Below are 22,887 nucleotides of genomic sequence, written 5' to 3'. Positions count from 1 at the left end.
AAAGTTAAGTTTAGATTAAAACTGATTTTATTTTATTTAAAAAAAAAAAAAAAGAGAAAAAGGAATATTCCCCAATCGAGTTCACGAAAAATGACAGGTAAAAGTAGCGGGCTGATCTGATTCTGAAGTAGACCGTCATCTTATGCCCAAAAAAAAACCACTATCGTTCTTGTCGCAACATTCTGTATCTAGGAATAATATTATATTCTTTAAACCGATCCCCACCAATAACTAAATTTATAATTCATTAATTAATTCTATATTATAAGGTTTAATCATGCTCTTTCTCGTGATTACCAACCAAACCCCTCAATAATAATAAGGTGCCACGTCAAGTTCCATTTAGGGTATAAAAACACTCGAGAATTTCTTGGATTATGTGTGAATTCCAGTTCCATAAGCGTGGTACATGACGGGACAGAGGCGTGATCTGAACCGTCTGATGTAAATACCATAATAAAAATGCCACGTGGAGCCATCCATTTGGTTACTGACATGTACTGCGCCTTACCTTATAATTTTTTTGTGTATATAAAGCGTGCAATAATGGCCGGAAGATCGACGGGAAATACCGTCCGAATTCGAAAGACAATGCTTGTGATTCTGAGCTTTCTTTGCTTCTCTCAATGGAACCCGCGGATCTATGTTAGGGTTTGTAACTCTGGTTTGAATCTTATGGTTTCGTTTATGGTTTCTGGGATTCTGTGTTTGTCCGTCACTTCTACTGAACTCCCTGATCTTCTCTGAATGTTTTTTTTTACGTTTTAATGGTGAATGGTGGCTTGGAACCGACATTGGGGTTCTAAGTTCTAACAGCAAAATTTGTAGTTCAGTTACTTGTAGTAGTGTTAATTAGGAAATTGCTTGCCTGCTGTTTCTTTCGGATCTTTATTGGTGTTACTGTTCTTTGAGAAGATTCTCTTTTGGATCGGTGTATTTTGTATCTAACTCTGTATTCTGGATCTTCGGGATTTCATTTTCGCTCGGATTCTCTGGATGCGTGGTTCTTGTTTCTTACCTACTCTTTCTAATCTCGTCACCGACGAGATTGCATTCATATTCACTGCTTGTTGCCTTTCAAAATCTCTAAGCAATCACATAAATCTCGCCTTTTCTGAGTTTAAATTCGAAGCATCTTAACTGTTCCCCTATTATCTCTTTGGATGCCGAACTTCCAGGGAGTCGATCTGCGACATATTGGTTCAAGATCTGTCCAGCCAATGCTAGGTTTCATTTAGCATTGCCCCCCAATCGGTCCGTCGCGATGAAGCGCACGGTCCGTCCAGTGTTCAGCGTGTTGCTGTTCCTTACCTTTGCCGTCACTCTCATCTGCCGCCTCATCTTCCGCCGCGGCCTCAGTTTCTTTGAGATGGAAACTAATGTAATCTCTCCAAGATCTCCAGCATTCATGTTCAATTCCACACTGCTGAAATTTGCTTCGGTTGATTTGGGAGAGGCTCAGTCGAAGCGAGAGATAGAGCAGTTATTGGAGGGGAAATTTGGTGGTCCGAGGACGTACAAGACTTTCGCTACTTGGCGAAGATTCAATCACTATGACATGAAAGCGAGGCCCTCGAATAGCTTTCCAGTGACATTCCGCTCTCCAGCTTTCTACCGACATTGGTTGGATTTCAGGCGGGCATTGAGTGGCTGGGTGAGAAGAAAAGGGTTTACGACGGATATAATGCCAGAACTGGTAAGGCTTATCAAAGCCCCACTGGACAGGCACAACGGGTTGGTGGGTTCAGATCAACGGTATTCATCATGTGCCGTCGTGGGAAACAGTGGAATCCTATTGAATAGTGATTATGGGAAGCTAATTGACAGCCATGAGATTGTTATCCGATTGAACAATGCAAAAACAAACAAGTATGAGAGCAAAGTTGGGTCCAAAACCAGCGTTTCTTTCATCAATAGCAACATCTTGCACCTTTGTGCCAGAAGAGAAGGGTGTTTTTGCCATCCTTATGGGCCAAACGTGCCGACAATCATGTACATTTGTCAACCTGTACATTTCATGGACTACACTGTCTGCAACAGTTCCCACAAATCCCCGCTGCTGATAACAGATCCAAGTTTTGATGCTCTGTGCTCTAGGATTGTAAAGTATTACTCAATCAAACGCTTTGTGGAGGTGACAGGGAAATCGTTGGAAGAATGGAGCTCAGCCCACGAAGGTCCCTTATTCCACTATTCTTCTGGCATGCAAGCCGTTATGTTGGCCGTAGGAATTTGTGACAAAGTAAGCATATTTGGGTTTGGGAAATTGGCTTCAGCAAGGCACCATTATCACACAAACCAGAAGGCCGAACTGGGTTTACACGATTATGAGGCAGAGTATGCTTTCTATTACGATTTGATTGCTAGGCCACAGAGAATACCTTTCTTGTCGGACAAGTTCAAGATACCTCCTACGGTTTTATATCGATGATTTTGATGTTATTAGGTAACTTGCTTCATTATTTTTTGGTATATTTTGATTAGGCTGGCCAATGACTGGTCGGAAAGGAAATTTTTTCTCTTTAGTGCTTTTAGGCTATCCTGTGTACAATGCTTTACAACTTTGCACATAATAAGATTTTTGAGCGAGCATGATTTGGAACTTATGAACAGTTATCATGAATGAAATCCTAATTCCCATCCAAGTGTGGGGAAGGGAAGGAATCACACGGAGCTGTCTTTGTGCTCTGAATCAATTTAAGAGCCACAAAAGTATTCTGATTCGTCTGTCTTTGTTCTACCCAATGCTTTCACTCCCACCACCTCCTCCAATGACCTTGTGTCCTGTCCCAACCACTTGCTCATTAATACCACCTCCTCCAACTGAAAATGTAGGAAGGATGCAGTAAAATCGAGTTTATACACACTATCTCTCACGCCTACGACTAGTAGATAGTCCTTTTTTTAGTCTTCTCTTTCGGGCTTCTTCTCAAGATTTTTAAAATGCATCCGTTGTCACAATGGTGGAGTACATAAAGAGTCAACCATCTATTACCATAACCTGTCTTTTCTTGTATCAAATCCAGGGGAAAAGAAAAGGCAAGAGATCCAAGTTTCCAGCTTGAAGCACTTGGGGGTTAAAAGATTTGGAAAGTAGCTGAAAGTGAGACCATTCCATGGGTTCCCTTTTAACATTGCTTAAACTTTATGACATAGACACGTCCATGCTTGTTCCTGACTTCTCTGTCATACTACTAGAATTCCATGTGTTATGGGACACCAGGGTGACTGCCACATATCCAATTCGATTCCTTTTGAAAGCCCCACCCATGGGCCCCACCCATGGACAAGTACTAAATGTTAAAGTGAATAATATCATACCAATGTAATAGAGGTTTGGTCTGATATTTATAATGTGAGCTCCGAAGATGCAGTTAAGTGATTCAAGTGTCGAACATAATGGTGTAACTGGTTCGAGACAAGTAGTATTGTTCCATACACAAATGACCACACTACAACACAAAGCTCATTGCCTTTATATAAGTTTATGTAATGTAAGAGTTATATTATATAGTTGTTTATACATCCTTAACTTGGTGTAAAATTTTCAGCATTTTCATATAAAACCCCAACTCTTTCCCCTTCACCAACCCGTGCTTGCATTCCTCTTCATCGTCATCAACCTTTGTGTTGGCTTCTGTCTCTTTTCAGGCTTCCTCTGCAGTATCTGCCATGGATATCCATTCAAAGTGTTATGTAAGGCAACCACAGTAATCTCATACTGAAAAACCTCGAAAAATCGACCCGAGTTGCTTACCTCTTGCTTTCTTTTCCTCTCTGATTCAGCCTGCACGGTTGTATGTTAGATAACAATTGTAGTAATGTAGAGAGTTGCTACACAAGGAAAAAACTTTACCATGATTTGCTTTAGTTTTACATTCTCTTCTTTAAGCTGTTTCAGTTCTGCTTCCAACTCCACTGTGTATGCCTGCAATCCAAACCCGGTAACTCAGATGAACGAACAACAGCAACAGCAACAAACGACAGCAACAAACGACAACGACTCGATGTCTCGGTGCATCAATGACTTAAACAAATGTATTTTATACGATCATATGAATCATAGTTTAGTTCAAACCTGCTTTCTAGCCCGAGATCGAGCAGCCGACTCCCGATTCTTGATCATCCTGCGCTGTCTCCGCTGCACCACAACTTCTGTGGGGCCATCAACTATCCTCTTCTTGTTGCTAGGCTCAGCCCAATCAGTCAAGCTTTGGCATTTCTGAATTGAGCTGCTATCAGATGGTTCCCCAACTGATGGGGTGAGCATTTGGTAAGTTGAAAAGCAATTCCCAGACATATTTCTGATTCTTGCAGCATCATTCTGTTGATAAGACAATGAAAGCCCCAAGTTATTTGAAGAACATGCCTGCTGCTGCTTCATTGAACAAGAAGAGGAAGCTTCTTGAACCACTCCAGCTTTCACCAAGAAATCCTCCAAAGTCATTTCTCCTAAAGCTTGCTGGCTTTGGCAAGCGTTTTCCTGAACATTTATGAACTTTTGGCGATGTGGGTGCTGTTCATCTTTATGAATCTCAGACCATATCTCATCCACAGTCTTGCCACAAAGTGGAATGGGTATAGAAATAGAGCCCTGTTCATACAAGGCTGGCCTTGAATCATTGACAGCCATGAAAGGGCGATTTTGAGGTTCATTTTCATTGGTTTGTAATTGTGAATGAAATTGGCTTTGAATATCTTCAACATTCCAGATATTAGCAAGAAACTCATCCATACTCATACCCCCAAAATTCTTCCCACTTTTGCACTTGATTTCATCAAGTGTCAGCGACAAAACAGAGTCGCGTTTATTCAGTGAACACAAGAAATTGTCTCTTGAATCTGACGATGGCTGTATTCCTGCTTCTGATTCTGATATCATTAGCCCAAACCCAGAATTCTCCATTCCTCCAACATCAAGCAAAATCTCGTGTTTGAACAGCTACAAATCCACTGTAAAAGAGCGAGAAACAGGGGAAGAAAAAAAAAACAGAGCACCATAATTTAACAAAAGAAACTGCAGATGATTCGGCACTCAATCACATCAAATTCAATCACTTACCGCAATGTTCGTCTCCGTTCAGAGATTCACACAGAAACAGAGACCCAATTCAGAAGCTGCATGCAAGCGTTTCAAATCATTACCCAAAAACGACGACAGAAAATTGTGGGAAAACAGAAACCCATTTGGGAAATGATGTTACCTGTGAGAAGAAAGAGCAAAAAGCGATCCAAAATCTGAAAAAAATGGTGAATGGGAGGAAGAAGAAAGCAGGAGCGGAGTAAACAAAGAGAGATGCATGATGATGATGATGTTTATATATGCAGAGGGGAGAGGGATTTGGGTATAATTTTAATGAACCAACAACGTCTTTCTTTTCCTTCCATTAAAGCAGTTTCGAGATGCAGCGGTGGGGAGTGACAAACAAGGCTCACAGACTTGGAAACTAACCGCCGTTTCCCACTTCATAAATAATAATAATAATAATAAACCTCCAAATTTAATTATATATTAATTTCAAAACCTTATTTTATAATCGTGCTTAGGTTAATTTTAATGTGTATGAGTTTGGTTTTTTTTTTTTTTTTTTTAAATTCTTTTGCTCCATTATAATATGGTTTAGTTAATACATTTAAGGAGATAATTTAGATTAACCCATTGATAAATTTTTAAAAAACGAAAAGAAAACAAATTGAGAATCACGGAAAAGATGGAAACTAACTCAAATATTTAATACGATAGGACTTATCTTAGTCTAAAAATCGAAAACTTTTATAACAGTCAACGGAGTGCACGCCTTTTAATAATAACGAATACAAGTTTAAAATAATTAAAAAAAATTAACGGATGAATATCACAATTTTTATAATATTATCAATTAACCTATCTTTAATTTAATATTTGGAGGTGGAAAGTGTTAGACGAGCACGAGTTTTCACAATTGTATGATATTGTCCACTTTGAGCATAAACTCTCGTGGCTTTGCTTTGGACTTTTCAAAAGGCCTCGTAACAATGATAATAAACCGATGCTCATCCCTTAAATGAGACGGTAGAACTTTCATCCAAATGGAATGGATCATATCTTTAAATTTTGATTTATTAAGTTAAATTATAATAACTTTTATTTTTATTGTTATTGTTATTATAAAAAAGCAATGATTATTTTTGACACGTTTAATCCGGCATGCAACTTTTGTACATAGCTGATGTAAATTGTTTTGGAAATACGAGGAAAACAAGGACAGAGGCAGTTAGCATCGTTAAATATGAGCCGTTGGATTTGACTGCGATTGATGATCCTCAGTCTTTGCACACGCACATGATTGGCAGGTGAGGTAGGAGTTCGTAATCTGCTACTTCCAAAACCACACGTAACTGATGAATCTGACCAATTACATTCTTAAGATCCGGTAATTGACAGTTGACTTCGATTCCTGTTACACCAACTGTACTTTAGAATGCTTTGTATTTTCGCTTTCACCATCAATCATGAGTTAAAAGATTAAGCTCCCAATAGATGCATTTTAAAAGTGTAACACCGACGGCGATATGTAATAGACAAGGACGGACAATATTTGCGAGTGAGTTGGGCTTGAGTTGTTACAAATGGTGGTATCAAAGTTAGACACCGAACGATGTGTCAGCGAGAACGCTGGGCCCATAACGAGAATGAATTGTGAGGTCCCACATCGATCGGAGGGTGGAACAAAAGACTCCTTATAAGGGTATCGAAACCTTTCCCTAGTAGTACGTTTTAAAACCGAGGCTGAAGCGATACATAATGAACCAAAACAAACAGTATCACCGAGCTCGAGAGGTTACAAACATGAGTAATCTTGTATTCACAAAAACAAACATGGCTAAGAATAATAATGATTAGACAAGAATGTCTTGTTTTCTTTCCCAAACAAAAACAGCAAACCAATCAATTGACTTGTGTTCCTGTGTAAACTAAATTCCAGGAGACTTCTCTGGTTCCTGCAGAAGCAGGATGTTGTTGAACCCTAAATTCAATGATATATGTTTCTGTGTCTCTTAAAGAATCAGCTACTCAGGTTAAATTCTAAGACACAGATTTTGGTCTGTAACAAACTGGTTCTTCTCCAACTAGAACTGCTCTTAAAATGGTGTCAAACACGCCTTTGTAATGAATAATCAAATGCCCACCATCAGGGACTTCATGGTACTGAATCCATGGAAGCTGCCCTGAAACATATCTTTGGAGTTGGACTGGTACAACTTTGTCCTCATAGCCTTGCCATATATGAACCGAGCTTTCGTTTTCACCGTACGGGTTACTTAGTTTAAGCGGATCGAATTCCCATTCACCAAATGCCATCATGAAATCACTTCGAAGGGTGTCGAAAACGCGTTGCTCCTTTAAACTCCTCTGCAAGCAGAACAATGAACTAACTCCGACGCAGATCAACACATATAGCGGGCGAAAAAGAGAGAACCTTTACCTTGGATAGCATTGGGAAGCCTGGAATTGTCTTCAAGATGTCGATGTCTCGTTCGTTGAAGAATATTGGATTCTTTTCGAGTACCGAAGTCGAAGGAATCCAATTCTGAGTCACCCACCAGTGTAGCAGCCCAGGGACATAGGTTGAAAGCCACAAGCCTAAGCTTAAGAACTTTCTCCTGTAATCCTCTTTTATTAGGCTATATGGAAGTGAAGGCCACTGATAGTTCACCAAAGGGACTATAAGAGCTGTGCCTGCTAACCTACATTCAGTTACTTTTGGTGAAAGGAAGCAATACATAGCAACTGAAAACAGCTCAAAGACAGGAAATGGGACCAAAAATCTTGCCTGTGTGGTATGTGTTTGAGACAACTCCACGCCGAATACGACCCCATCGACACGCCGATCATATAAAATCTCGATCCAATTTGCAACTGATCAGCCAGTTGTTGAATGTCATAAGCTTCATTCTCAACTGAGCTATTGGGGTTTGGATCACTTTCACCATATCCAGGCCGATCATAGAGCAAAAAGTAAATCCCCAACTCAACAATCAGATCCTAAAACCATCAAAGTTCATCAATTACAAGGTTTTTTTTAGCTAACACAATCATCAGAGACTATAAAACCTAATTTTGAAGCACACCCAGATAAGAAAACATGAAGAACAAGGGAAGAGATTGAAAAACAAAGCAAGTCTAGTGTGGGTGTACTTGAGATGCCAAAATAGTCATGTCTTTGGAGCTTCCAAAGCCATGGCAGACAATGATTCTGAATTTAGATTCGTCCTTAGAAACGCCCTTCTCTCTGTAAGCAAGGTACCTTCCATCACTGAGTTTGATTCTGTGAGAAGAAACAGTAAGATCCTGAGAAGAAGAAGAGCCATTAATTTGAGGGGGAGGTAGCTGCTTGGCCTGATAAAACATCCCCAAAAAACCAATCAGCAACACAACAGCAAATCTCGACACCATTCCTGGGAAAACCACAGATCTGACCAACATAAACCCCAGAATCCACAAACCCCACTTCAAAAATTACATAAAAAAAAACAAGAGAAATGGAAGACTTAGAATCACCTGATCGAAGAAAGTGGAGGTGAGATAGACAAAAGGGGTTGAACGATTGAGGCGATGCTGAGATTTTTGGGGGTTTTACTTCGCTTTGACCTCAGAGACAAGGTGGATTGAGACAGCTCGTATTTTGGGTGTTTGTTTTAAATATATTTTGTAAATGTACTGTTTCTCGCCCATTGGCAGCCGCTAATGGGCCGTTATTTCGAGTCACAAGCGCAGTTTTGGCGTTCTAATTTGTGTCCCTCTTCTTCTTCCATGTCTTTGTTGCTGTATTTTGCAATAAAAGCTTGGAATCCGAATCAAAATGGCATCTTTTTTTCATATTCCCCCTTCAATTTTTGTTCCTCAAATCACATAACCTTAGAAGACATGGGATGATGTCATTTCAATGAAATTATAAGACAAATGGATAAAGATCAAACAATAAATATATATTATATTCGATGTAAGGTTTATTGGAATTACAGGTACAGAAACGAGTATTGCGAACTTGCATGTGTGCGAGGCTGCTATAGTGCTTCCTCCGAGTTGATATCGAGCTAAGCTCTGAAAAAGTCTTGTACCTACTGTTTTATAGGAAATTATTGGAGCCTTAGTTTGTACCAAACGTTGCAACAATAATTTCTCTAATGACGAAAACAACTCGACTAGCCCTATTGTAAAGCTTTGGATAGGCTCATATTCTTCCTCTTTCTTGATGTGTCAAGGGCGATCATACATGACCATACACACTTGGCTTGGTCGAATGACACGATCTTTTATAATTTTTAATTTAGTATTTATTACTAAATATAAATTAAATTCATTGGATTCAAAAATAAATGTTATAAATCACAAAATATTTAAATTATTTAAAATAAAAAAGTTTCATTAATCTCTGCATCAATAATTATTTTCATATGACGTCTTGGTTTGCCTCATTAAGAATATTCTATACTCTTAGTTGGATTATTCTGTTTTCTTTTTTTAAACAAAAAAGTGATTCTCTTCATAATTATATATATATATATGTTTAAATAATATACTTTAATTGTACATTTTTTATTGGGCCGCTATTTTTCTACTTTTGGGCCTCCAACTGGTGTTTCAGAGTTCCCTTTATTGGGCTGGGCCGAGCTGCCCGTCGAAGGCCCAAATGAAGATTTTAATACATCATTGAACCACCCTATGACTATTATTTCCCTAAGAGTATATGCTTTTATGCTTGCCTATTGAACCCCCGTACATAAAATAATAATTAATAAATCGTAGCAAATTAAATATTTTTAATACATACTCTAAAATAATAAAGATCATGTTTCTTTCATTAAGATGTGTCAGTGAGGACGTTAGGCTTTCTTAAAGAGGTGGATTGTGAGATCTCACATTTAATTAGAGAGGGAACGAAACATTTCTTATAAAGGTGTAGAAACCTCATCTCAGAAGAGAGAAACTCAAACCGGACAATATCGGGATTGGATCGAGCGGTTACAATATTAAAATGTTAGGAAAATAATATTATATATATAATATATTAAAGAAGATTTGGACACTGATTGTGGTTATGCTTGATCCTACCAAATATGGCAAAACCCACTCTCTAAAATTACCAACTTTGGAAATGAAAAAGAATCAATTTTGGCCTCCAAATGCAGCATTTGATTATATTAATTTGTTGATTTAAGCTTGAAGGTGAAGCTTCTTAGTCCTCCTAATCCGTAATTCCCTTCATTAAACAATACTTATTATTTTTTTTTTTTATGTTCAAAACAAGACACTTCAACAAATAAGATTTGATGTCGTATAATGTTTGGCCAATTGTCATTGCTTCAATTGTTCACAAAAAGATGATAAACTTTTCTTTTCCCCAATTCTCTTCTCAACAATATTATAAATACTCCCTCACTTCACATACCTAACCAAAAACCATACTCAAATAACTAACTCTCTCTCTCTCTCTCTCTTGTTTATACGGCGATGGCAAAGATGTCGGATCCTCTCGTGGTCGGAAGAGTGGTCGGAGATGTCATCGACGCCTTCTCCCCGACGGTGAAGATGACTGTCACTTACCATTCAAACAAGAAGGTGTCCAATGGGCACGAGCTGCTTCCAAATTTTATAACCCTAAAACCTAAGGTTGAGGTTTTTGGAGGCGACCTTAGATCCTTCTTCACATTGGTATCATCATACTCGACAATACCCATCTTCTCATTTCGTTTTATATATTTATAATTAAGTCCACCGCGGGCAGATATTAGCTCCTTAAAAATTTGAGAACGCATTTATAATGATTTTGAACTAACTTTGCAGGTGATGACCGACCCAGATGTTCCGGGTCCGAGTGATCCTTACTTGAGAGAGCATCTCCATTGGTATCATCTACTTTCATTAATCTCCCATGATTGAGATTATTATAAAAAAAACATGTTTTTATTAAGGATATGATTTTGGTTTCAGGATAGTGACAGACATCCCAGGAACGACAGATTCCACTTTTGGTAAGTCCTATGGTCGTAATGAATTTGTTTGATGTATTTTTGGTCTAATTAATTACATGATATTGTTGTTAAAACAGGGAAAGAAGTAGTGAAATATGAAGTTCCAAGTCCAAACGTAGGGATCCATAGATTCGTGTTCCTTCTATACAAGCAAGCACGAAGGCAGACAGTGAAGCCACCAGCTGCTTCAGCTTCAAGAGATGGGTTCAATGCAAGAAGATTTGCAGAAGAGAATGGTCTTGGCCTTCCTGTGGCTGCAGTCTATTTCAATGCTCAAAGGGCTACGGCCGCCAGAAGAAGATAAATAAATAACCCAAAATAAGATAGATATATTATATTGAATTTGCATGCAGTGTTTAGCTGTCCTTGTTTTATGTTTGGTTTTATGTTTGGTTTGTTAACGTTTAGATTGGTGGTGAAATTTGCTGAATGAATCACGTACATGGAAACAACTCAAACCAAAATTCGTTATTTTTCTTTTTAAGTATTAGAAAGTTTTCCCGTGTTCGATTGATATTTTAACGTAACGATCATAAACAAACGAACATGGTGGTAGAAATCCAATAACGAAAACGGGATTCCAAGGATCATCGTCAAACTCAATCAATATACATAATTCCGAGATTAACTTAGATTAGGGGTTGGAGCTCCCTGACTCATTGGCCAAACTTTGATTTATTTGAAACCAGCTGAAAAATAGATGCCCGCCAGTGGCATAGCTCGTTTCACTTCTGTTCCGAGTATGTGCTTCTCCTTGATTGGGTTGGGTGTAGGAAGTGGGAATTTTCATTGCAAATGATTCAAACCAACCACGTGTTTTCCAAGACTCTGTAGTGATATGCATCAATAAGACCACCAAAAGCCTCTGTGGCATCAGTGGTACGGTACTCGCTTTCGTAGCTTTGTTTTTTCGTTTCATTTAAAATACTTCGTAATTACTTTTTTTTTTAAAAAATATATTTGTAATCACTTATACACTCATGATCTATTCTACTGGTCCAATTTTCGAACGCTTCTCGATTTGAATGATAAAAGGTGACATTATTGAACTCGGGTCAGATAGATTTATGGAAATGATGTGTAAGAGGCAGCTTTTGCTCACAATACTAGGAACATTTGACTGGGGAAACAGGGAAAAAAACCTGAGAAAGAACATGTCTTTTACAAATCGTGGGAACCAATATCCTAAGTTGATACTATCATTAACTATGTTTTCAAAGGAAGATGGTGTGTTTCATTTCCTTTTGGTCATAGCCTACCTAAAGCTATGCTTATCTCTTACCAATCATATAGTTAACAAATGACATGACACGACATGGACACGACACTTTCAAGTGACATTTTTTACAAAATTTAAATTCACTCGTAAAACTTATCACAGGAGAAAAAACAGAAAAAAAAAAAAAAAAAAGTGTCAGCTTTTAACACGAGTTGTAGCCACCAACCTACAATAAATTCAAACCTGAGAGTAACTCTAGTAAAATGACTCCATGTCGGAATCACAGCCGTTGAAAGAGAAAAAATCGTTGAGAAAGTGAATAACATCATACTATTGTGGAGATCCATGATTATTTAAAAAAAAAAACAGCAATTGTTTTTTCTATGCCCGGACCAATTAGATCCTTTAAAATAGTTACTTTAAATTAATAATATCGTTTACTTAAACACAACTCAATTGATTATTAAACGAAATTAGGAATAAACACGACTCAAATGATTGGAAGAGTCGAAGGGGGGTCGAGTTGTTAGATGAAAAAGGCTACATATCTATAACCCATCCCTATTGGTATAAATTCGCTTGAATTCTTTATAATAATTGAAGGGTATGGTTGTTAGGTCGGTGGTGATTAATTACATAATTAAAATGGATTAGAGAAAGAGTGCATTAGATTCTCTACTCCTAACCCCACGAGGACACAAATCATTGTAGCAACCAAACAATCAACATATATATATATATATATATATTCTTATAATGTCAGAAACCCTAAACTAGCTAGCCCCAGAGATTCCTTTTCTTTATTTATATATGTGCTAAATTCATGAATTACTGTTTATTTACTGTTTTCTTTTTTAAATTAATTTACAACTTACTGCGGGGGTAAAACTGTAAGGGTAAAAGGAAGAAGGATAATTCGACACACAAGCTCTATTAATGGATAATGACTGATTGATGATGTTTCTAAATACTTTCCCGAGGAGTAGCCAGCTCAGCACCTCTGCTTGTTTGCTGTCGGTTTCTCATTTGTCCACGCTGTCTTACGTGTCATTTTACTGTCTTCTCCACCTGTCATCTTATCCGACCAAACTTTCTATTTTTAGTTGGATTATATAATTAAAATATCATAAATATAAATATTGAATTATAAATGTCAAATATTATTTTCGTAAATTTGAAAAATTACATAAAATAAAAGAAATTAGTTGGGCTTGGGCCCATGTCGCGTGCCCATTACGTTTTGCCGTGGGAGTATTAACCCGAATCCAACGGTTGGATGGAAAGATTGGAAAGACTTAATTTGAATGAAAGATCAGCACCGTTGAAATTAATTATCGAAAATTCTAATTTACACATTTTTTCCAGGAGGAAATCCAAATATTTCTTTTTAAAAAATCGTTATTTTGAACGATTAGAGTCCAAATTCCTTAAATATTCGTATACAAATTAAAAAAATTTATAATCCATAAATAAAATCAAAACAATCCCCAATCCAGAAAACTTAAGTCGAGGAAAACCAGTTAGATTCTTTCATTAATGGAGTGATGCAGCAAGGGTGGAACCATATGCACTTCATAATACAGTTCTTCGTGGACACGAAACGACAAAATTAAGAAGAATTATGCCTAAAATTGTAGAGATATGCAGAGGTTCTATGTTGTTAACGAATATAATAACATAATATGACACCTATTTAGATTTCATTAAAATTAGGAGAAAAGATGAACATGGATAGGATATAAATCTTAGTCCTTTGGACGAGAGGACCATATGGAGCTTAGGGCTCGTAATCTAGTGTAATATTCACTAATAACTATAAAACATCTGGCTGCTTGTCGGACGGTGAGCATCCTATGCAATTGGTGAAGCGTTTGTTGTCTTAAAATATCCGCCTAAACCGACCCAAATGTTTTTTTTTTTTTTTTTGTTAGTGTGAATAAAATTGAATCATTTAAAATAATAATAAAGTAATTACCTGATGGAGAAAGCCTTGGAGATGAGAGATCTTGTCCATGGCCAGAACCATGTGGTTGATGCCGTCGATGACCGGACCGCCGGCTACGGTGTCCGTCAAAGACTGATGGAGCTGATCAAGGCCTTGAGATAAAGCATCTTCAGCCTGCTGTGACGAATGCTGTAGCTTGTAAATTTCCACCACTTGGTGTTCTGTGATTGGGTCCAATTGTGACAGCAAAATCTGTTCATCAATCAACAACCTCTTAATTAAACTCAACAATTTTCAATATATTTAATAAGAAAAAATGCAAACCTTGATGAGATCGGAGGGCCGGAATCCACCAATCCAAAGGAAGCAACGCTCGGCCGGAGACATCCAGATGCCGGCGATGAGATGGAAGATGTCGGACTTAGCAGCCTCTCCTTTCAGCCGGAAAATTTGGTCGTAATGGAAAATGCATGCGTCTACTTTCACTCTCAGCTCCACGTCCGGTAGGCGTGCCTCCAGTCCCCCGCGCAGCTCCGCCGTGTGCCGGTGGTCCTCGTCCAACCACCTTGCATATTCCATGTCAAACATTGCACCTCCTACCATAACCATTTTCCAAAAAAATTACCATTTGATCATCCATTATTTACTTTCATGCATAAATAACTTGTTTGAAGCTTACCTGGGCTGATAATGCCGCCGCCACCACCGCAGGCACCAAGAAACAAACCCTACCAAGAAATGGAAAACACAGTAATTTTTTAAAATCTATAAACACATATATTCCCTATATATATATATATATATTGCAGTAAAAAAAACATTTTTTTAACCTGAGCTCGTGCCCGTTGAAGGTCTTGTTCAAGCTGAGTGAGCTTGATTCTACTGCTCTCAAGTTGCTGTACGTAAGCCTATAATTACGTTTTAACCCAAATAAATCAAATTTAAAATCTCATTAATTACCATTTCTGTCGTTTCTGTCGTGTAAATGCCTCTGTCTAAGCCTACTATTAGTAAATATTGTCAGGTTTGGCTCGTTAAGCATCTATGACAACCTCATGATTTTAAAATGCGTCTTAGCCGATAGACGTTTTCACTCTTAAAACCATTATTGTGAGATCTCATGTCGGTCAATGAGGGTAACTAAGTATTTTTCATAGGAGTGTGGAAACTTCTCATAGCAGACGAGTTTTAAAACCGTGAGATTGATGGTGATAAGTAACAGGTTTATACGGACAATATATGCTAGCGGTGGGCTTAAGCCAAGGCGGTATGCTGAGGATGCTGGTCCCAAGGGGAGGAACAAAACATTTGTTATAAAGGTGTGAAAACCTCTCCGTAAGAGTGTGTAAACCTCTTCTTATCAGACGCATTTTAAAGACATGAGACTGATAACAATACATAACGGGTCAAACAGAACGATATTTACACTAATAAATTGTCAAAACACAAAATTTGTACCTTTTTCCTTAGGCGACTCTTCCTGGCAGCCTCCCTATTCTGAGCTAAACGTCTCAATGTCTAAACAAGAACACAAATTATTAAGACAAAAAAAAAACATTAAAAATAGACAAAGATATAAAAAGAAACAAGACAGCAACCATAACAACAACGTTTGTTTGTTTATAATAACAAAAAGACCTTAGCATCAAGTTGCTTCTGTGATGTTGAAATCGAACCACATCCTTTTCTCTGCATTATTGATGAGATTTAATTATGAACAAAACTCTCTAAAATGATCGCTGAATTCAATCACAATAACATATCATTAAATTAACTCTACATTATATGCCAAAGCCGGCCGCCTAGATCGCTAGCTATTAGCTTTATCTGATCAAAACTTGGCTTCTGGTTTGAATAACTGGCAAAGAAAAAGGGCTTTAAAGATCTTCATTTTATAACCAGACAAAAAAAAAAAACTACTGTGAAGATTCCTGTAATTGACCTTTAATGGAGCTGCAAGTTTCTACTTCTACCTCTTCATGTCAGACATTCATCAGATAAAGAGCCTCATATCTTGAAACTCTGCTTTTTATTTGATTTTCTAAGAGTTCTTGGGATCTGTGCCTAATTGAATTTTAAAAAATTAATCCAACCCTTTTGTCAAAACATCATTTTTAGTGTAAAATCGTCCTTTAAGAGATGAAAAGGTACAAACTTTAGGAGCTTTAAGAGATGAAAAGGTACAAAAAAAAAAAAGAAACAAAATCGGTCTAATTTAAGAGATGATCATGAGTTTGTAAATAGGATGCGTAGACTCGTAATTCGTAGCAAACCTTTTGTTGAAGGGAGTGATGTTGAGCTGAAACATCAGTGAGTATCATTTCAGGGTGAATCTGCTTCTGAGTAAAGCCCTGATGAGCTGAAGAAGAAGAAGAAGAAGAAGAAGGCTTTTTAGTCATGGGAGATTCATCAGTGCTCTCTTCTCTTCGTCTCGAACTCATTCCCTGTTGCATTTTGAAGACATTATAAAGAAGGAGAGGAAGAAGAAGAAGAAGAAGAAGAAGAGGAATAAGAAGAAGTACTGTGGGAGTTTGTTGGAATTTGATTGGCCAAGAAGGGAACATTTCCAGAGTAGCAGCAGCGGCAGCAGCAGCAGCAGCAGCAGCAGGCCTGCCTGAGAAAAAGGCTGCAAGAATCATAAAAGCAAATCTCAGAGAATCACCAAACTTGAGGATTCTTCAAAGTATCTTCAAAATAAAATCATAATCAAATCATCAATACCCCACAAACCCTACAATGTAACTGACAGAAATTAAACACAATGCTTACTTTGTTTGGATTGGTGATGATTGAGTTTGTTCTTAGCTTCGTGTTCTTGTAACACAATTGCTTGTTCCAATTCTCCAATATCAAAAGCTTCGCAAGTGGAGGAGGGATTGTTGTAGTTGATTGCATAAAGATGTGAATTGTGAGGATGGTGATGGGTTGAAGCAGGGGCGGTTTCTTCCACTCTGTTGCTCGCCATTCATGAATTCCTTGTGCAAACCATCGTCTTCTTTGTTCTTCTTCTGCAAATCAAATGAACCAAAAAGTGGAAGAACTTGTTGCAAATGGGTTTTGATTCTTACTTGGATTTATGAGTGCCCATGTGACAAAATTGCATTAGAAGAATGGAAAAGAACAGAACCTGTCCTTGGAGACTTCAACTTTTATTGTTTGATGGGGTCTCTCGCCTTCGCTGTGAAGAAAACCAGCTCATTCGATGGCTGCTCATCGTTTACCTTTTATCTTCACCTTTTTGTGGACTCAACATGAACATGATCCGAAGAGTGTGAAGACGTCTCTCCAGTAGATGCATTTTAAAATGATGAGATTGTCGACGATACGTAATGAGTCAAAGCGGATAATATCTACTAGTATGTGCTTGAGCTGTTACAAATAGTATTAGATCCAATCACCGGGTGATGTGCTAATGAAGACGTTGGGTGATGTGCTAATGAAGACGTTGGGCTCTCAAATATAGTAGATTGTGAGACTCCCTACTAGACATGTTTTAAAACTTTTAGGCTGACAACAATACGTAACAGGTTGAAATAGATAATATCTGCAACTAGTTCGAGCAAATACAGAAAAAAGAAGATAAAAGGGAATGGATAGACATTGAAGAATATGGGTGAGACAACGTTGGTTTGAGCAATAGAAAGGCTAAGTTACAAAGGGAAAAAGCTCCAACAAAGTGGCTCTTTAATTTCTCTCTTACTTGGATGCTTGTCATCTCTCTAATCTTATTCACTTTGCTTCTTCTTTGAGGAATTTGTTACAAAAATATTTAAAAATAACCCATTAATGTATTTCTTAATGTAAAACATAACATTATTGAATATATAAAATAATATAATAGGAGCTAATGAAATAGACCATAATATTTAAATATTTTAGAACGTATATCTACTACTTTTGTATGCTATATGAAACTATAATATAATTTTAATCGAGAGTACCAAGGATTTATATTTAAAAAAAAAAGTTTGGATTATGTAATTATTTATGAATGTGCCTATATTTTAAAATATATTTGGGTTATTTTCAAACTTTACATTATATACATATTCCCCTTATTTTGGCGGAGATAAAATCTAAATAAATAAAAAAATTAAATTCGCATAATTAGTTATAAACAATTTGTGGTCATTCAGCACTCACAGCAATAGTTCCACGAGAAGTGTATTCATTTTTGCTCGACTTTTGGCATCACATCGAGCCATGGCTGGAATCCACGTGTGTAGAATCGGGTGATGACTCACCACCAACAAAATCAATTGCATTGACCCCATTGGCCCAAATTCTCCCAATCACACCTTTTTACTCCTTAATTTCATATTCCTTCTTTTATTAAAAAAAAAAAAAGAAAAAAAGGAAAAAAAAGGAAAAAATCTCGACCTCACAAGCTTTTCATCGCCCAACCTTATAATCGCCACACAAAAATATAATAAATAAAAATAAAAATAAAAATAAAAATAAAATCCAATATTCCAACGTAGACAATCCATTAGCCATTGAATATCTTTAAATAAATAAATAAATAAAGAAAATAAACCCTTATTTGACGTGTACACTAAACCCCCACACAACCCTTCTATTTAATTATTATCTCTCAATCCCACAATTCAATAACCCAATCGCCATGGTTCCTCCAAATCGCTCTGATTCCGGCGATCGTCTTTCCACCGGAATAAACAGTACCCCTGCAGCAGCCCCCGTTGATGGCTCGCCCGGAGATTCTAGCGGCGGAGCTGAGAAATTGAAGGGCTGTTGTGGGTTTCGAGAAAGGCTGAAGAGGCACCGTGAGGAGGTGGCCGGAAAAGTAACGGTGCCGGAGAAATGGGGAAAAGAGGAACTGCTCAAGGATTGGATCGATTACTCGGCGTTCGACAGAATCTTGGCCGCCGGCAGAATTGCGTCGGCGAGGGCGTCGCTTGTGGCGGAGGGACGGAGGGTAGAAAGTCGGTGTTGAGATGGAAGAGATCAATTTAAATTACTTTTTAATTAAGCTTAATTAACGGCTTAATCGATTAATGTTATTTATAGAGAGAGATAAATACACGTATTAATAGATTTCATTTGTATTTGTAAAACTAGCCCTACGGATTAATATGCAATAAATACTTTTAATTCTCTTTGTTTTATTTGACGATATGAAGCAACATGTCGTTTTTTGTCATCGATCGTCGTCCGTCTACAAAACTATGAACGAAAAAAGCCCATCATGGATCCAAAACTAAGGCCCATTAGACAACAAATTGGGCCAACAAACGGGCCCAATCTCAACTCGGTAATGGAAATAGAGGCCTAGGCCCATGTTTGTGTTCGCGAAACGGGCCCCAATCTATCACGAGCCCATCTCTTTGGATCGTCTCGTTTCGGTCTTCCATTATATATCTATTTATCAGTTGGCCGCGAAAAACCCTAGCCTCGTTTCTTCTTACCAGGTATTCATCCACGTTCTTTCGAATTGAAGTTTGTTTTGTTGAAACTGCTACTGAATTGCGTTGTTTCTTCTTCCCGATATTAAGTTATTGTTTCTCTCGATTTGGTTCGTCTAGCTCGCTCAATTAAATCGTATTTTGATTTGGTTTTCTTCTCAGCCAGTTTGTAGCTGCTGCTTAGGGAAGACAAGGCTCCGAAAATGAGGTATGTTGGGATGTTTTTTGCTATTTAGTTTTGTTTATCGTCTAGAATGTATTTTTTCAGAACGAACTTGATTAGTGCTACTGTCGTTTTTATTAGCTTTTCCGGATTCATAAATTTCGTTCGTGTTCTTTATTCCTGCAAGTAGTCTAAATGCATTTGACTGAGGTAGGTTTGGAAGTATGAAGTTACAATGCTGGAATTTACTTCTGGTTTTAGTTTAGTTTGTTCATGTTTCTGCCATCACGGCAGTCACATTACTTGTTTGTGCGTTTATACCAAAATAAAATCGAGTTTATTGGAAACTTTGGTTGCTCGTATCGTTTTGTTTTATGGTTATCTTGCCATTTACTGAATGTAGTTTTGTTGGTCTGTATCTGAAGCAAGCTTCAGAGCGAAGCGTTGAGAGAAGCCATTTCCTCTATCTTCGGTGATAGCAGTGAAAAGAAACGCAACTTTACTGAGACCATTGAACTTCAAATTGGACTGAAGAACTATGATCCACAGAAGGACAAGCGTTTCAGTGGATCAGTGAAGTTGCCCCATATCCCTCGCCCTAAGATGAAGATTTGCATGCTTGGAGATGCTTTGCACGTTGAAGAGGTAAGTTTTATCTGATCTTAACATCTTCACTTGTCATGTCCAGTAACTGTTATGTATGTTGCTTGCTTGCTTTAGTTCTGCTTTCAATGCTGCGTTTAAGGATATTTATGAGAAATTTCCCTAGTAATAAAATCTGGATAATGCATATAGTTTGTAGTATTTTTCATTCGTATTTGATGAACGATAAGTATTATGCTTCATGCTTCATGCTTACAAGCTGCAATTAGTGGATGTGTAGATAACTGGGAAAATAATGTACTTTTTTTGACATTTCATGTATGGTAAATTGAATTTGAATACTGATACACTTCATTTCTGGTTGTTTGCTTACATGTGTATGCTTTTGCTTATTATAGGCAGAGAAGATTGGTTTAGATTATATGGACGTGGAAGGTCTGAAGAAGCTAAACAAGAACAAGAAATTGGTAAAGAAACTTGCCAAAAAATATCACGCCTTTTTAGCTTCTGAAGCTGTTATCAAGCAAATTCCCCGTCTTCTGGGCCCTGGGCTCAACAAGGCAGGCAAGTGTGTTCATGACTACTAGTCATTCGGAATTTACCCTTTATCTGGTGACTCAAGTTTGGAAGCTTTTCTTAGCTTTCTCGGATCTTGGTACTTTATATTCTACTTGCTGTCCTGGCTCATTATTGGCTGCATGCTTGAAAATTGAATTTCAATCTTTTCTTTGGAAGAAGCAGTCTCTTTTGTTTGTAGTTCGTACTAATATGGATATCTGCATTGACATTGCAGGAAAGTTCCCTACCCTTGTTACTCACCAAGAATCCCTCGAGTCTAAAGTGAACGAGACTAAGGCAATGGTTAAGTTCCAGTTGAAGAAGGTTCTTTGCATGGGTGTGGCCGTGGGCAATGTTGCCATGGAGGAGAAGCAAGTTTTTCAGAACGTTCAAATGAGTGTCAATTTCCTCGTTTCCTTGTTGAAAAAGAACTGGCAAAATGTAAGTCGACAAAGTCAACTTCTCCATTCGCATACTCGAGGCTCGTCTTATTGCATGACGACAATTATATTTGTTTGTAGAATTCCTTGTCCTTTTATCTAACAATGAGATTTGGGTATTTTTTTGTTCATCAGGTGAGATGCTTGTACCTGAAGAGTACTATGGGGAAGGCATATCGAGTCTTCTGAGGAATTTTCAAAACTTAGAACAGCACTGTTTGCTCTTAAATTGAAGAACCAGGTTGAGATGAAATTCTATGTTTATGATTGATGAAAAATTTTCCTGTTCTTTTTTTGTTTATTAAACCATTAGCTGCACAATCGTTAACACTTATGATGGGTGTAATGCTTTTTATATTTTCCATCTTGTTTCACGACACATGTTTTGTAGATGTATTTTTTTTTTATAAAAAAAGTATGATTCACATCTCATAATTCAAACAAAAACACCAAAATTAGCTTTAGCCCACTGACTTAAATGGTGGAAGCTTTATTTTGTATCCACTGATTATTTAATCTTACTTTAAAAACATGTATTGATGATCTATGGTTATATGAACAGATTGATCGATATTGATTTTAGTGTTGTCTTTTCATTGTCATCAAATATTTAGCTTTTCTTATATACAAAAAATGATGAGAGTTTAATTATAGGCTTAATTTTCAATTTCATAAGGTTATGAATAAAATAAATGACATATTTTGTATTTGAATTGAATATGAAAGACAAATGCAAGTTCATAAAAAAGGTTTATTAAATAAAATTATAAAGTCCAATAATTAAATTTATATTTAATTTTTTAATTATTAAAATATAATTTAGGGCGAGGTATAATATTTTATTTTTAAAATTTAACGTGAAATTAAGAATTTAAATTGAGTTCACACTTCAATAAAGTTTAAATCTTCCAAAGGAAAATTAACCTTTAAATACTAAATTACAATTTTTACAGCTGTCACTCCAAAATTTGAGATTCCAAATATTATTATTTTGCAACTTGTAAAACAATATAACCCAAAGGACAAAAAAAGAAAAAAAGAAAAAAAAAGAAAAAAAGGAAAGATAAAGATAAGATAAAAAAAAAGGGGGGGAAACGATTTCATTATATAATATGAAAAACCTAATTAGAGTGGTGTGTAAAAAAGAAAAAAACGATTGAATCAATGAAAATATCGGGACGGAGCATGCTTTGTTATTGTTAGCGCAGAATAGAAAGCGAGGGAGAATAGAAAGCGAGGGAGAATCTGCAGCGAAACAAACCCAAAAGAGAGTGAAGAAGGCGACCCCCAAACGTAAAGCCTAATTCCTTCTGTTTCTACTGCTTTGATTTTCGTTTTTCATTTCATTTCATTGAATGCATCTTTCGATTCCAAGATGAGCATTGTATTTCCAATTCCAAAGCCGAGTTCTTATGTTTTAACATGTGCGGCTCCCTTTGTCCTTTTCAATCTCTGATTCTCTCTCCCGCCCACTTCGCCTTCTTTTTTTTTTTTTTTTTTTTTTTTTTTTTTTTTTTTTC

At 37.1% G+C, this 22,887-nt stretch overlaps 7 protein-coding genes across 13 annotated transcripts in view; 4 read left to right on the top strand and 3 right to left on the bottom strand.

Annotated features, from left to right (window-relative positions):
* Positions 1–355: 355 nt before the first annotated feature.
* LOC111448870 (beta-1,6-galactosyltransferase GALT29A-like) lies at positions 356–2,606 on the top strand. Its single transcript, XM_023088649.1, has one exon. The coding sequence runs from the start codon at positions 1,265–1,267 to the stop codon at positions 2,429–2,431; it is 1,167 nt and encodes a 388-aa protein (XP_022944417.1). The 5' UTR covers positions 356–1,264; the 3' UTR covers positions 2,432–2,606.
* A 739-nt stretch (positions 2,607–3,345) lies between these two features.
* On the bottom strand, positions 3,346–5,424 carry LOC111448382 (protein ABSCISIC ACID-INSENSITIVE 5-like). The gene is made up of 6 exons (XM_023087949.1): positions 5,205–5,424; positions 5,063–5,118; positions 4,079–4,953; positions 3,857–3,928; positions 3,758–3,787; positions 3,346–3,667 (listed from the first exon to the last, which is right to left on the bottom strand). Exons 3-6 carry the CDS (start codon positions 4,904–4,906, stop codon positions 3,584–3,586), a joined length of 1,014 nt encoding a protein of 337 aa, XP_022943717.1. The 5' UTR covers positions 4,907–4,953; positions 5,063–5,118; positions 5,205–5,424; the 3' UTR covers positions 3,346–3,583.
* A 1,396-nt stretch (positions 5,425–6,820) lies between these two features.
* Positions 6,821–8,651, bottom strand: LOC111448381. 4 transcript variants are annotated; one of them, XM_023087945.1, is made up of 5 exons: positions 8,543–8,651; positions 8,180–8,439; positions 7,815–8,026; positions 7,467–7,728; positions 6,821–7,393 (listed from the first exon to the last, which is right to left on the bottom strand). In XM_023087945.1, the coding sequence occupies exons 2-5, from the start codon at positions 8,435–8,437 to the stop codon at positions 7,067–7,069; spliced, it is 1,059 nt and encodes a 352-aa protein (XP_022943713.1). In that variant the 5' UTR covers positions 8,438–8,439; positions 8,543–8,651; the 3' UTR covers positions 6,821–7,066. The 4 variants fall into 4 exon arrangements, with proteins under 4 accessions (XP_022943713.1, XP_022943716.1, XP_022943714.1 ...); XM_023087948.1 differs by having other exon boundaries at positions 8,289–8,439; XM_023087946.1 differs by having other exon boundaries at positions 8,180–8,332; positions 8,543–8,648.
* A 1,803-nt stretch (positions 8,652–10,454) lies between these two features.
* On the top strand, positions 10,455–11,448 carry LOC111448384 (CEN-like protein 2). The gene is made up of 4 exons (XM_023087952.1): positions 10,455–10,696; positions 10,829–10,890; positions 10,976–11,016; positions 11,094–11,448. The coding sequence occupies exons 1-4, from the start codon at positions 10,496–10,498 to the stop codon at positions 11,318–11,320; spliced, it is 531 nt and encodes a 176-aa protein (XP_022943720.1). The 5' UTR covers positions 10,455–10,495; the 3' UTR covers positions 11,321–11,448.
* Positions 11,449–13,806: 2,358 nt separating this feature from the next.
* Positions 13,807–17,439, bottom strand: LOC111448380 (transcription factor TGA9-like). 2 transcript variants are annotated; one of them, XM_023087942.1, is made up of 11 exons: positions 17,308–17,434; positions 16,950–17,188; positions 16,703–16,806; positions 16,454–16,624; positions 15,819–15,869; positions 15,639–15,698; positions 15,011–15,088; positions 14,860–14,908; positions 14,505–14,776; positions 14,211–14,432; positions 13,807–14,127 (listed from the first exon to the last, which is right to left on the bottom strand). In XM_023087942.1, exons 2-11 carry the CDS (start codon positions 17,143–17,145, stop codon positions 13,981–13,983), a joined length of 1,350 nt encoding a protein of 449 aa, XP_022943710.1. In that variant the 5' UTR covers positions 17,146–17,188; positions 17,308–17,434; the 3' UTR covers positions 13,807–13,980. The 2 variants fall into 2 exon arrangements, with proteins under 2 accessions (XP_022943710.1, XP_022943711.1); XM_023087943.1 differs by having other exon boundaries at positions 15,011–15,076; positions 16,950–17,439.
* Positions 17,440–19,552: 2,113 nt separating this feature from the next.
* Positions 19,553–21,741, top strand: LOC111448383 (60S ribosomal protein L10a). 2 transcript variants are annotated; one of them, XM_023087951.1, is made up of 6 exons: positions 19,553–19,609; positions 19,766–19,811; positions 20,192–20,411; positions 20,768–20,933; positions 21,163–21,368; positions 21,503–21,741. In XM_023087951.1, exons 2-6 carry the CDS (start codon positions 19,807–19,809, stop codon positions 21,554–21,556), a joined length of 651 nt encoding a protein of 216 aa, XP_022943719.1. In that variant the 5' UTR covers positions 19,553–19,609; positions 19,766–19,806; the 3' UTR covers positions 21,557–21,741. The 2 variants fall into 2 exon arrangements, with proteins under 2 accessions (XP_022943719.1, XP_022943718.1); XM_023087950.1 differs by lacking the exon at positions 19,553–19,609 and having other exon boundaries at positions 19,621–19,811.
* Positions 21,742–22,501: 760 nt separating this feature from the next.
* LOC111448255 (protein HIRA-like) overlaps positions 22,502–22,887 on the top strand; it is an 8,352-nt gene continuing 7,966 nt past the window's right edge. For both annotated transcript variants that reach the window (XM_023087732.1, XM_023087734.1), the window contains exon 1: positions 22,502–22,660. The gene's annotated coding sequence lies outside the window, so the exon portion shown is untranslated. The remainder of the gene's footprint in view (positions 22,661–22,887) is intronic.

This window comes from Cucurbita moschata, unplaced genomic scaffold (genome assembly GCF_002738365.1).
Source record: "Cucurbita moschata cultivar Rifu unplaced genomic scaffold, Cmos_1.0 Cmo_Scf00010, whole genome shotgun sequence".
NCBI lineage: Eukaryota > Viridiplantae > Streptophyta > Magnoliopsida > Cucurbitales > Cucurbitaceae > Cucurbita > Cucurbita moschata.
Note: the sequence above shows the minus strand (reverse complement) of the source record. Positions and strands in the feature narration are given on the sequence as shown.

Coding starts and splice junctions, on each gene's coding strand:
- LOC111448870 (XM_023088649.1), top strand. CDS start 1,265: ATGAAGCGCACGGTCCGTCCAGTGTTCAGCGTGTTGCTGTTCCTTACC.
- LOC111448382 (XM_023087949.1), bottom strand. CDS start 4,906: ATGGAGAATTCTGGGTTTGGGCTAATGATATCAGAATCAGAAGCAGGA. Junction 3,929..4,078: donor GATCTCGGGCTAGAAAGCAG/GTTTGAACTAAA, acceptor TTTGGATTGCAG/GCATACACAGTGGAGTTGGA. Junction 3,788..3,856: donor TAAAACTAAAGCAAATCATG/GTAAAGTTTTTT, acceptor ACAACCGTGCAG/GCTGAATCAGAGAGGAAAAG.
- LOC111448381 (XM_023087945.1), bottom strand. CDS start 8,437: ATGGTGTCGAGATTTGCTGTTGTGTTGCTGATTGGTTTTTTGGGGATG. Junction 7,729..7,814: donor CTCAAACACATACCACACAG/GCAAGATTTTTG, acceptor AACTGAATGTAG/GTTAGCAGGCACAGCTCTTA. Junction 7,394..7,466: donor GCTTCCCAATGCTATCCAAG/GTAAAGGTTCTC, acceptor TTCTGCTTGCAG/AGGAGTTTAAAGGAGCAACG.
- LOC111448384 (XM_023087952.1), top strand. CDS start 10,496: ATGGCAAAGATGTCGGATCCTCTCGTGGTCGGAAGAGTGGTCGGAGAT. Junction 10,891..10,975: donor TTGAGAGAGCATCTCCATTG/GTATCATCTACT, acceptor TTTTGGTTTCAG/GATAGTGACAGACATCCCAG. Junction 11,017..11,093: donor AACGACAGATTCCACTTTTG/GTAAGTCCTATG, acceptor TTGTTAAAACAG/GGAAAGAAGTAGTGAAATAT.
- LOC111448380 (XM_023087942.1), bottom strand. CDS start 17,145: ATGGCGAGCAACAGAGTGGAAGAAACCGCCCCTGCTTCAACCCATCAC. Junction 15,870..16,453: donor ATCACTCCCTTCAACAAAAG/GTTTGCTACGAA, acceptor TCAATAATGCAG/AGAAAAGGATGTGGTTCGAT. Junction 15,089..15,638: donor AGAGTCGCCTAAGGAAAAAG/GTACAAATTTTG, acceptor ACGTAATTATAG/GCTTACGTACAGCAACTTGA.
- LOC111448383 (XM_023087951.1), top strand. Junction 20,412..20,767: donor ATGCTTTGCACGTTGAAGAG/GTAAGTTTTATC, acceptor TGCTTATTATAG/GCAGAGAAGATTGGTTTAGA. Junction 21,369..21,502: donor TGAAAAAGAACTGGCAAAAT/GTAAGTCGACAA, acceptor TTTGTTCATCAG/GTGAGATGCTTGTACCTGAA.